Source organism: Scyliorhinus canicula, chromosome 10, assembly GCF_902713615.1.
Source record: "Scyliorhinus canicula chromosome 10, sScyCan1.1, whole genome shotgun sequence".
Lineage (NCBI taxonomy): Eukaryota > Metazoa > Chordata > Chondrichthyes > Carcharhiniformes > Scyliorhinidae > Scyliorhinus > Scyliorhinus canicula.
Genome location: NC_052155.1, coordinates 113370517 through 113383392, shown reverse-complemented (window position 1 = coordinate 113383392; position 12876 = coordinate 113370517). Strand labels below are relative to the sequence as shown.

General features: G+C 44.2%; 1 protein-coding gene across 5 annotated transcripts in view; it reads left to right on the top strand.

Moving 5' to 3' along the window:
- Positions 1-12876, top strand: part of eya1 (EYA transcriptional coactivator and phosphatase 1) — a 365193-nt gene that overhangs the window by 147548 nt on the left and 204769 nt on the right. For 3 of the 5 annotated variants that reach the window (XM_038809594.1, XM_038809593.1, XM_038809597.1), the window contains exons 6-8: positions 5566-5629; positions 5950-6095; positions 6288-6425. In XM_038809594.1, coding sequence (XP_038665522.1) covers positions 5566-5629; positions 5950-6095; positions 6288-6425 — 348 coding nt within the window. The remainder of the gene's footprint in view (positions 1-5565; positions 5630-5949; positions 6096-6287; positions 6426-12876) is intronic. The other 2 variants (XM_038809595.1, XM_038809596.1) reach the window with 2 other exon arrangements.

The following is a 12876-nucleotide window of genomic DNA, read 5'->3' as shown; positions in this document are numbered from 1 at the left end:
TGTAACAGTTACCATTGCCCTGAAGACCTGATTTAAAAAAAAAAATTATTTCATGAGATGTGAGCTTCATCGACCAGACCAACATCTCCAATTGCCCTTGAGAAGGTGGTGGTGAGCCGCCGCATATTTGCTCATCTGTCTTCCCAATTTGGCCGGGATTCTCGGAGCCTGCGCGGGAAATTCCCGCCACTCCGCTCCGACGCTGGGCTGCCGATTCTCCGGTTGGCGGAGAATCGCTGGCAATCGCGCCCATGCGATCACCACGGCGCCGATCAGGGGCCGCTGAAATAGGCCCCCACGGCGATCCTCCGTGTGCAACGGGCCGAATTCCCGCCGAGTTCGGGCGGGTCCCACCAGCATGGTTCAAACCTGGTACCACCCGGCGGGAGGTCGGACCCGCAGCCGCTGTGGACGTCCTGGTGGGGGGGGGTGGGGGGATCCGATTCTGGGGGTGACCTCCACAGGGTCCAGGCCCGCGATCGGGGACTTCTGATCGTCGGGTGGCCATGATCTGGAGGGTGTCTACCTCCTTCCACGCGGGCCCACTGTTAGGTCCCCAACATGTTGCTCCGTGCTGGCGCGGAGAAGGCAACCTTGCACATGCGCCTGCGCAGAGATGGCCGTCTCGTGCATGCGTGGACCCGTGGCGAGCATGTGCGGACCTGCGCCGGCTCTGCAGGGCTGCCTTACGCCGCCGGAGTAGCCCCCTAAAAAAAGATGAATTGCTGAGCCAGGAGGCCCGTTGACGCCGGCGTACACCACTCCGGTGTTTACTCCGGCATCAACACTTGGCCGGGATTTCGGAGAATCCCAGCCAAAATGTTTTGTTCAGGGACGCGGATATCGCGGGTATAAGAGATGAAGAAAACACCAAACCTGTAGAACAGATAAGCGGTAGATGTGATTTGTATTAGAAATATAGAAGAACACCATCATGAGCCATAGTAAGTATTTTAATGAAGGTGTGGGATAAAGAAAAGAACATTTTCATTTTACACTTTGTAGACTTGGCAAATAGGTTGTCAGTCAATGATTATTCATGGTAAAGAAAATAAATGTGGAACAGGTAATGGAAAAATGGATAGGGACTGGACTAGGGCTGCCGGCAAAGTTCCTCACGGATAATGGGGGGAATTTGCTCAGAATGAAATTTTGGGATCTGTGTGAGAACATGAACATAGTTATGAATATAGCTGCTGCAGAAAGACTATTTAGTAATGGAATACGAGAGGGAAATCATGCTTTGATAGATTAAATGCTTTATAAAATTTTTACAAATAGGCCAAGTTGTAAATTAACTTCAGCTTTAGCATGGGCCATCCATGTAAAGAATTCACTACAGATGGTTGGAGGCGACAATCCATATCAGTTATTTTTTGGTAGAAATATCAAAATTCCTTCAGTTATGAATGATCATCCTCCAGCTTGGGAGGGGACTACGATTAGCTCTACCTTTTCTCAGCATTTGAATGAACTGCACGTGGCAGAGGTGGACTTGCACTTTTGAAGGCCAGCCCCATGTCATGCCCTGTCCTTTGGTGATGTGGTGACCCACCTCCAATGGCATCAAGCCCCATCCAGTCAACTGAGGATCAATTATCATTTACTAATTTAAATCTGGCCCAACCTGGCAGCAACAGAAAACATCAACAATAAGACAGCAAAAAGGTGCAAGTGAGGAGGGGGATAAACAAAAATAATTGGCATCTACAACTCCACAACAACAACGCCTCCTTTCCCCTCCTGCATTGTTGAGGAGCCTGCTCGAGTGGGAATTTTAAAAATTTCAAAACGTCCAACTGCAGGGCCTCCTGCTCAAATTCAAACTGTCAACGTGAGCACAAGCTGCTCAACAGCCATGTGCAATGGGAAAGACAAGAGGAGGCCAGGCTTCGGCTACATAGGCCTTCCCGAGGTCCCTACACACATACATACATACGCACACACACACACACACACACATACACAGAATCCGGCATTGCAAGGTGGTAAGAACTTAAAATAGAAAAGTTTTATTTACTGTTGTGTTACATTCTGGACTGGGATATTGTTTCTTTTGATGCCTCTGAAGGACATTTCCATCCAGCCATTGCCCGCTGAGGGTGGGATAAGGGGGAAAAAATAAATAAGTATCCGCCGCCAGACAAAAAAATAAATAAATTCATCTTCCTCCTCCCCCCCCCCCCTTCCACCTCCTTCCAATTCATAGAATCCCTGCAGGCCCATTGAGTGTGCACCAACCGAATGATCACCCTACCGAGGCACACTCCCCTGCCAAATCCCCATAACCCCACCTAACCTGCACATCTTTGGATACTAACGGGAGAATAGCCAATAATGGGTTACATAGAATATAAGACCCTTTGGGAGAATGTCCATTCTACGAAAAGCGTCAATGAAAAGAGACTACATATTAACATGGTGAGTCTTTTACAGCATGACTTTACCAATGTTTGCTGCCCCTTGCTGTTTCTTAGCTCCACCCAAACAGATACCACATCTTGTTCTTCTGATCTGTGATCATCCTTTACTTCCGTACTCATCCCATCCATTACTATCAGCGCAACACTACCTCTTTTCCTTTCTGCCTATCTGTCCTAAATGTTGAATCGTCTTGAATATTCAGTTCCTAGTCTTGGTCACCCTGCAGCCATGTTTCTGTTTTAGCAATTAGATCATACCTACTTAACTCTATTTATGCATTTTAATCATCTACCATGTTGTGAATGTTGCTTGTATTTAGGTAGAGTGCCCTTAATTTTATTTTTTGGACATTATTTAACATTCTCAGCTTCGATGATGCTCGCCTTAGTTTCAACTGCCTTCTAACTTCACTTGCCATTTTACTACTTCCCGTTACCAGCTTTCCATCCGTTTTCAGCTCCCCCTCATGTTCCCATCCCCCAACAAACTGGTTGAGGGAAGACATGACAGATGAAATGTAATGCACCCAGGGGTGAAATTATACATTTTGGTAGGAAGAAAGACAAGAGAGAATATAAACTAAAGGGCGAAATTCTAAAGTGGGTGCATGAACAGTGGGACCTGGGGTATATGTGCACACATTATTGAAGTTGGCAAGGCAAATTGAGGAAGCAGTTAAAAAGGCATATAGATTGTTGGACTTTATAAGCAGTGGAATAGAGTAGTAAATCAAGAAAACTATGATGGACCTTTTATAAAGCTATGGCTCAGCCTCAACTGCAGTATTGTATCCGATTCTGGACACTATGAAGGTTTTCAAAGGGGTGCAGAAAAGATTTACGAAAAATGTTTCCAGAACTGAGGGATTTTAGTCATGGGGATAAATTGGAGAGGTATGGTGGTTCTTCTTTTTGAAGAGGTTTAATGGAGGTGTTTAAAATCCAGAGGGGCATAAACAGAATAGATAGAGAGAAACTGTTCCCATTAGCAGATGGTCAAGAAGAGAATACAGATTTAAGATGATTGGCAAAAGAACCTGAAGTGACATGAGGGGAAACCTTTTTGCATAGAGAGTGACTATGATCTGGTATGAATTGTCTGAAAGGTGATGTAGACAGGCTCGATTGTGGCTTTCAAAGGAAATTGGATGAGCATTTGAAGAAAAGAAAATACAGGCTGTGGAGAAAAGGGAGATTGTGACCCCGAGACACTGACACACCAACCAGTGGAAACAGAATATCCTTCTTTACTCTGTCAAAATTGTTCATAATTTTGAACACCTCAATAAGGTCACCTCTTAATCTTCTCCGCTCCAAGGAGAACAAGCCCAATTTCTCTAATCTTTCCTTGTATCTAAAATTCCTCATTCCTAGTATCATTCTAGTTAATCTCCTCTGCACTCTCTCTACATCCTCCCTTCAATAAGAGCCCCAGGACTGAACACAATACTCCAAATGTGGTATGATCAATGGGGGCATTGTCATAACCTTGGATTAAGCAGGTCATGGGACACTTATGAGACTGGGGGATTGATACTCCCAAAGGAAGTACACACTCCCCCACTGAGGGCGGGACATCTCATCCTGTATAAAACTGGAGGGCCATGAACTGTGAGCTGGCTCCTGCAGTAGAGTAACTGCTCTGTACTCATGACCTGTTGCATTAAACCTGTTTCCTTTGACTTAACCTGTTCAGCTCATTGCGGACTCCTTTTTGGACCTTATAATAGGCACAGTTTAAAAATATGGGGTTGTCCATTGAAGACAGAAATGAGGAAGAATGTTGTCTCTATTCCTGCTCCAGGTTCTGATGTTTTTATGTTCATACCCCTGTTTCTCTCTTATTTGGCTATTTCCATTCATGCCCGCTTGAGTTGAGAGGATAGCCTCTAGTGTCTGCTTGGAAAACATCACCTCACTCCAGTCCTTCAAATCCCACAGCAGGACCACCAGGGAAGAGTCAGTAAGACCAAAGGGCAGCCTTTCCAGGTCTTATTTCCATTCCTGTGGTTGCGGAAGCCTCTTAATCAATGTACAGTTCAGCCATTCAACATCCGCCTGGATCTCCTTCATGAAAATCCTTCCATTTGTCAGATGCAGGGCATCATCCTGTGATTGATCAGAAAACCTAGAAATGGGATGCTAATGTTGTGACTGAGTTAACAATCCATGGCAAAGCCTGCTTCAATTACAAATGGCTACCTGGCTTATTCCTGCCCCAGTCCAATGAGGTAGTGCATACAAATCCAATAGTAGCTGTCCAAGGGGAACCTTTAGACCCAAGCTCTCATTCACATTAAAATGTGACGTCTATCCAACATGTGACGTCTTTCCACCTACTTCACTGGGGAGTAAGCTGCGGAACAGAATGCCATCTGTTATAGAACCTCTTTCATTTCTGTGACAATCAGGCAAGATCTGTAGCAGGTTGGTGAATAGCCCACCAGCTTACCACCCAAGTAGTGAAATGGGAAGCTACCCTCATTAAATGCAATGAGTGGAAAGCGTAAGTTGTGCACCTGCAATTGCCCATAATGCCATGCAGATGCCGATTTCCCAATCAGCTCCAAATGACAGTTGTATAAATTAATGCATCTTGCTGAGTTAACTTCTGGAATGATGGAGTTGTAGTTGTCGTCACAGTACTTGAGCTGAGGAGATAAAAACAAAGTTAGCATAACTTTTACTGAGTATATAATGGACAGCAGAGAATTGGATGCTCTTTTTGAATACCATTCAATCACAAAGGAAAATCAGATTATCATCCATCTATTTAATTCCCTTGGTAAAGATGGCAGCTTTCCATAGCATCGCAATGCCATGACTTTGTACTGGAATGTATGATAATGGAGCAGGTGAGAACAATATCAGAGCATTTCGCTACTGTCCCTCACATTTCTCAGGAGAGTGGGGAAGAAAATTTTAAAGGGACAGAGTGTCTTTGTGAATTACTTATATTGACGAATTAGCAGAAAAGAACGAACAGTTGAGCAGGATTCAAAATCAATGTTACTGCACTGTAGTATTATTTAATCAAATTGGTGAGATTACATGGAGTCACAAGTTCCTAAAGCTTTCAGAACTCTTTTAAAATGAAATGTATCTTGTAATCTATTTCTCCCTTTTTTTTAATTCCACACAGCAATTGGTAGCAGCTTTAGCCCAAGACAAACTCATCAGTTCTCTCCACAGATTTATCCTTCTAAGTAAGAATTCTCTTATTCTTTAAAAAGTAAGCAGCAAAAACAAATTTTAACTCATAATCAGCTTCTCAACTTTTATCATATCTTAAGGTTTTTTAACTTATGAGGAAAAATATATTCACATGTCTTGAGCTAATAGTAATTACCATCTGCAAATTATTTATTTATAAATTTTACTCTCTTCAGAATAATTTTAGTTGTTAGCTGTTTTATTTACTCAAATCTGAGGCTCAAATTAGTTATTTATCAGTGGACTTATGTATTTATATAGTTTTTAATTGTTTGCAAATTGCTGATCTTTGTCTGTTATTTGTAATAAACAGCGGGTCATATCCACACATTCTTCCTACACCACCTTCACAAACCATGGCATCATATGGACAGTCACCGTATGCCACAGGAATGCAGCAAGCGTCAATTTATGCAACTTATCCCCAAACAAGCCAGCATTATGGAATCCCATCCTATGGTAAGCAGATATAAAGTTTCTTTAAATGAAATATTTTTTTCATCTTCTTTAAAATTACATTCAGTGCAGTTAATGCAGAAAATGAACTAATATAATTTGTTATAATTAGAAATGTTATCATCAAATATTAACTCTTCTTTTTCTAATATAACTACGTAAGAACCTGCAGTCTGATATCACTAACTGATATAGGTGCATTATGGGCAGGTATCAAGACTGAAGGTGGATTGACTCAATCGCAGTCACCTGGCCAAACGGGATTTCTGAGTTATGGTTCAAGTTTTAGTACACCTCAACCAGGCCAAGCCCCTTACAGTTACCAAATGCAAGGTCTGTGCCACTCTTAATGTGATTTAAGCAATTTCATTGTGCAGTTTGTTTAACCAATGCATACTATTTAAGGATCAAGGCCTGGATGTTTACGGAGTCATGGAGTCTCCGGGACCTTTCAAAATTGTGGGCAGGAGCCAGGTCCGGGAGTCCTGCCCCCATTTCCAACACATCCTATTTTTACTCAGCAAGGGAAACTGGGGCGGGATGTGACTGCTACATATGGGAATCCTGAACACTGCATGGCCGTTTGAACTCAGTACTGAGTTTTTGCTACAACAAGGGCCTTATCCCACAACATGGGAGTTATGAATCTTCAGAGAAGTCATAAATGCTCTTGATAGGTGGATAATGTCTATAGAACTGTCAAGCTGTCAAGTTACTTAAATAGCCAGCCCTTTAAAAATTAAAAAAAACTGCCTGGCTGTGTCCGTGAGAGTTGAGAAAAGATCTGTTCCAGCAGTTTCAAAAGCTTTTTGATTATATATCCCTAAGTGCTCTCATTACAGCATTATTAATGTGTGGATGCTTTCTAAAACCCATCATTATCATTTTAGGAGATGTGGGTTGTAAATTCACAGATTAATTGACGGCTGGAAAAGGTTATTAAAGGATTAACTGTTTTTGATGTGGATTAAGAAAATAAGTCTGTTTTGATAATGGGATTAAGTAATTGTGGGGATTTATGTTTTAAATGTGTTTTCATTAGGGGGAGTATTTATATAGTGAAATCTGTAATAGATTTTAGAACTTTATTTTATTTCATCCTAGCATGTCTCCTGAGGTCTGCCCATCGTGGATACTGGATGAATTGTCATGGAGGGCATAAGGACACAGGATGGTAGATTGCGGTTATAAATTGGCATTGAGGCTGTAAGGGGCCATTGGCTGTGCATAGGTTGGCATGGAGGGCCTCAAGGAGAATTCAACTAAGTGAGGGTTCATGGGTTGGATTGTATGGGCAAGGTGAGTGGGTGAGGGGTGAAGAATGTGATTAGTGAGGGCTAGAGGGTCTAATGTTCAAGAAAACAACTGATACAAAGTATCAGAGAACTGCGGCAGGCCTTTTAAGCAACAGCCTGCCATGTCACTCTGCCTGTGGCCACCTCCAGACTGCATCCCACACCCGCCCCCCCCCCCCCCCCCCTCACTCCTGCTACCTGACTCAGGAGCGAAAACCCAAGCCCAAGCGCAGGATTTACCGACCACCCCGCCGTGTGTTCTTCGGCAGGGGAGGCGGCAGGCCAGCAGGATCTATCTGTCTCACCATTGTCAGCAGGATTGCCTGGAAATCATTCTGTCTTGGGTCAAGAAGAGCCTTCGCGTGTACAACTGTAGAACTAAGAATTCAGGATAAGAATTATGGTTGCATCTATGAGTTCATTGAGCTGAATTGCCTGCTTTCTTTGGATTTACAAGACCTCTAAATTAACCAGGTTTAAAGACACTGCAGCACCTAAGTATATCTCTTCTTCTTTCCTCGTGGCTAAGTTCTGAACAGATTTTGTCTATCCACAAGATGCTTCCTTTGCATCTATTCCCTCAAAATAAACTGGAGCAAAAAATGAAGTGATATAACTACACATATTGTAAATAGATGCATGATGGCATTAGGCAGGTAAATGTGGGTACAGGCAAAGTTGCACTACCAGGGTGCCAGGCTAGCAGTGCCAAGATGCCAGGCTGGTGCTGCCCAGGTGCCAGCATTAGTGCCAGGGTGCCACACCGCCCAGAGTCTGACCACCTGGAAGTCTTCAGTGGCCTGGCAGACCCCCAGAATTTGTTACACATAGTTTAAGTTTGTGTAGCCCAGTGCTAAATGGCGCCACGGTGAAGTCTCCCAGAAGCAGGTGTTAGTTCCCAGGCCTCAGGGGAATCGGACGGTGACATATTTAAATGAGCCTAATGGCGAGGAATTCCGAGTGTCGCAAATCTCGCGAGAGGCTCCTTGTGAGATTAACGGCCTCGTTGCATCACCGAGTCGGGTGTGAGAAGGCCGCCCGATCGCGCCCAAAGTCTCGTCTTCACATTGAGAATACCCTGCATTGTGTTGTATGGCACTACCACCGTGCTAAGTGGGATGGATTTCTCACAGATCTAACAACTCCCAAAACTAAGCATCCAGTAGGCACTGTGGGCCATCAGCAGCATCATAATTGTGCTCAACCACAATCTGTAACCTCATGGCCCGGTATATACCCAATCTACCATTACCATCAAGCTGGAGATGAACACTAGTTCAATGAAGGGTGCAGAAGGGCATGTCAGGAGCAGCACTAGGAATAGCCAAAAATGAGGTGTAAATCTGGTGAAGCTACAAAACAGGGCTATTTGCAAGCCAAACAGTGTTAGCAGCATGCAATAGATAGAGAAAAATGATCTAAACTCTGAAGTCCTGTCGCATCCAGGTGTGAATGGTGGAGAACAATTAAATAAATAACAGGAGGAGGAGGCTGCAAAGATAACCACATTCTCAATGATGGGAGAGCCCTGCACATCAGTGCAAAAGACAAGGCTGCAGCTTTGCAATAATCTTCAGCCAGAAGTGCCAAGTGTATGATCCATCTCGGCCTGCAACCCCCCCAAGTACCCATCATCACAGATGTCCGTCTTCAGGCAATCGAATAAAACTGCATGACATCAAGAAATGGCTGAAGATTCTGAATACTGCAAAGTCTATGGGCCCTGTTCCTTAGCACTGAAGGTTTGTGCTCCAGAATGGGCTGCACCCCGAGCCAAGATGTTCCAATACAGCTGCAATACTGACATCTACCCGGCAATGTGGAAAAGTTCCCAGGTATGCCTGGCAACTAATAGCAGGACAAATCCAAACCAGCCAATTACTACAACCCCTCTCCCTCCCAATAAGTCACTTCATGGGAATATTATTGTATGCGGAGAACCTGGAGTGCAATTCACTTCTGCAGTTGCACACACCCCAGAATTACTCTTAAAACTTTTCTCCTGGAGTTTTTGTAAGAGTTTTATTTTTGCATTGTGCCTTTGCCCTCTCAAAGTATTAATTGGATCTTTATAATTTGTTGCTGTCTTTTGAGGTGAGATTACATTTTCCTCCCCAGTCAGTCAGGATAATTTGCCAAAATCTAGCAACAGACATTTGTGAATAGCATGGCCAGCAAGAAACCATGTAATTGAAGAGATGGATGTTGAAGAGATGTTTAGTAGCCAGGAGTAACCGCACCTGTATAGGCATTGGAGAAGAACCAGGCCAAAATTTGCCTATCTAACTACATAATTTATGATACTTGCCATTTGCATGTTTTAATTCAATTATCTTTATTTTCACAAGTAGGCTTACATTAACAGTGCAATGAAGTTACTGTGAAAAGCCCCTAGTCGTCATGTTAGGGAGAGAATTCAGAATGTCCAAATTATCTAACAGCACATCTTTCGGGACTTGTGGGAGGAAACCGGAGCATCCGGAGGAAACCCATGCAGGCACAGGGAAAATATGCAGACTCCGCACAGACAGTGACCCAAGCCGGGAATTGAACCTAAGACCCTGGCGCTGTGAAGCAACAATGCTACCCATTGTGCTACCGTGCTGTTTTTATCTAGCCTATCTAGCTCCAAGTACGGACAACAGTTGGTTGCACACATACTTTTAGCCGGGTGATCTAAATTGTGCTACTCTCTTTTAGAGGTATATTAAAATGAGTTGGGTTAAACTGCGTTACTCAGAGACACGGCGGGAATTCTATGCCCTGCCCCCAGCCCGGGGAAAACTGACTGGTCGGAAAGTTGAAGAGGGCAGGCTGCATAAAATGTGCCTCTCAAGTGGTTGAACTGCACAAGTAATGGCCAGTGGTGCTAATGCTGCTCCAGTGGAAAACATTCAGAATCCAAGAACAATGAATTTATTCAGCTAGCTTCCCTAATCTAACCATTTTCTTACTTTGCAAGACTCATTTATAAATCCATGTCCTTGAAAGCAATGTGTTGGCTCTTCTATTTTTTTTTATTCCAGGCGCGATTCAGCGGAAAATGCCAGTCTGCTTTTGGGTGCATTTAGCAGGGTGTTCATTAGCAGCTGCAGCACGAAGAATCATCCTGCTATTCAACGGCACTTTATTTTTTTGGCCTTGGGGAATTTCTCCTGGTCAAGGCCGCACTTAGTGATTTCAGAAATGGCTGTTCGCAAATCTAGGTGCCATTTTGGTTGCATCAGGTGCTTCGACAAGCGGCATCAGTGTGTTCCTCTCCAGACGGATAGTATACGCCGTTTGCATATTATTAGCGGACCTGACCTGGTATTCTGCAGGGCCTCTGCGATTCTTTGGCTCCAGAGGGAACACCGTGGCTAATGAGGGAGAGAGAGCAGGTTGGACACGCAGAGGCGCGACAGTGTGTTCCCGGCCCTGACTCTGGCCATGCTGGCTGGGGTGGGGGGCCTCTGCCAAAGCCGGGGGGGGGGGGTAAGATGATGGGGGAAGGGGCCAAAGGGCCAGGGTGACCCTCCATGTGACCGGGGCGGTGCCCAGGCATGGATGGGGGAGGGGGGGATGGGGGTGGATGAGCCAAGTCCACCCCCAAAATCCACCCATTTTCCCCATCCCCTCTGCGGCAAGCCCACCCCTCACACCTTTCTGACAGAGCACCCTGGCAGTTTGTAATATTGTGCACAGGTGTGAAAACATATGTACAGATTTCAGCCCTAGATCCTATTGCTAAACTGTGCCCTGCACTTGTGCCAACTTAACTGATGTCCACTTTTCTGGCCTGTGGGCCCGAACGCTATGCCTAGGTGGATCCCCAGACATATCAGGAGTGTAGGTGGCCTGCTGTGATTCCCACCCTACGGCCTGGGTCCCCATTGTAGCTGGAGGCCTCCGATCCCCTTTGAGATCCCCACGAGTGCCGTTCCGTCTGGGACCATTACCAAACGACCCTCGCCTTGCTTTCTGGGACTCTCGCATGATTCACCTTTCGCGTCCAGGCTTTGCTCCAGGTACAACAGGGTCGCTGAATCGCACCCTGTGTCTCTGAAGTACTGCAGAATGGTTTTCTACATTGAAGATGTTGTATGAACGCAAATTGTTTTTGTTGTGGTTATTAACTTTGGAATTTTAAAACTAGATTCAAACAAACTACATCCTGAAAGGGGTTATTTCATTTATTCCTGTTTACTTTGTAGTTGCGACATTTGTTTAAACATTCAAGTTTTGATCACCATGGCAGAAAATTAAATATATATCAGATAGTTTAGCACCAGTTGAATAAAGTACAAATGTGCTTGGTGAGTCAGAGACCTGATAATGGGCTGAGTATTTTGTATGTTTATTCTTGCAGCCTTCTCCTATGAGTGGCAAAACTGAATCAGTTAATGGAATAATTGAAATAAAATGTATGTTTCGCAAATATTTTGCCAGTCTACCTGCTTCAGATGGTGAGCTAATTCCTATGTGGTCATTTCTATTTTTTCCAATATAAAACTGACTCCTCTTTCGCTGTAAGATCATTTACAATGGCTTATCAGGCTACACTAAGCAACAGGTAGTTTTCAAAATAAAGTACTATAAATTGTATTCCTTACCTGGGAAGCGAAGTGTTAGAAAAATCAGGAAGTAATGCCTATAAAGGAGGAAAAATGTCTTGGAAGTATACCCTCTAACTCAATAATCCATTGGAACTCTTGGGGAGCTTTTGTTTTAAAAAACATCTCTTTTCTCCCCTCATCTCCGGAAGGTGCTGACCGTTGTTGAGGTGGAGTTCCATGGGCACCAGCAGACCTTCAGTATCTCACCCACGTGGTCATTCTTCATGCATGAGCCAAGAGGGTGAGAGCCCGCAGGCTTTTATCATGGGACCATCACAGGTGAGCCTGATGTTCACATGAGCACTTTACAGCATGAGTCACTGGTCGGCGATCTGGAACCATGGCTGACTTCCCCTTCCCAGTCAAAGGCGTCAACACCAATTTGTAGTGCCCTAATTGATGCCCCTGATGGCATTGTCTAATTCAGCAGAGATTGCAAATCAAAACTGGAACTTTTATGGTTTTGCACTAAACATGGGATATCTGAAGGCCTGCAGAATGCTTCACAGTCATAATCCTGATTCCTTATTGTAAATTATACATCGCCCCTTAGTGTCCAAAAAGGTTAGGAGGGGTTTATTGGGTTATAGGGATAGGGTGGAAGTGAGGGCTTAAGTGGGTCGGTGCAGACTCGATGGGCTGAATGGCCTCCTTCTGCACTGTATGTTCTATGTATGTATGTACTACTCAATTCTGCTCTGTTGTCTACCAAGCAATTTCTCTTGCCCCAACAACACAAGGGTCTACATCTTAACGAATACTTAATTACCCCTGGATATACCTATCTCTATGTCAACCAATTCCATTGCCAACTGTGCATTTTAAGGAATTAATCTTCTCAACCATGACTGTATTTGCCGGAAGTCTGTGGCACAAGAACATAATTTGCATTCT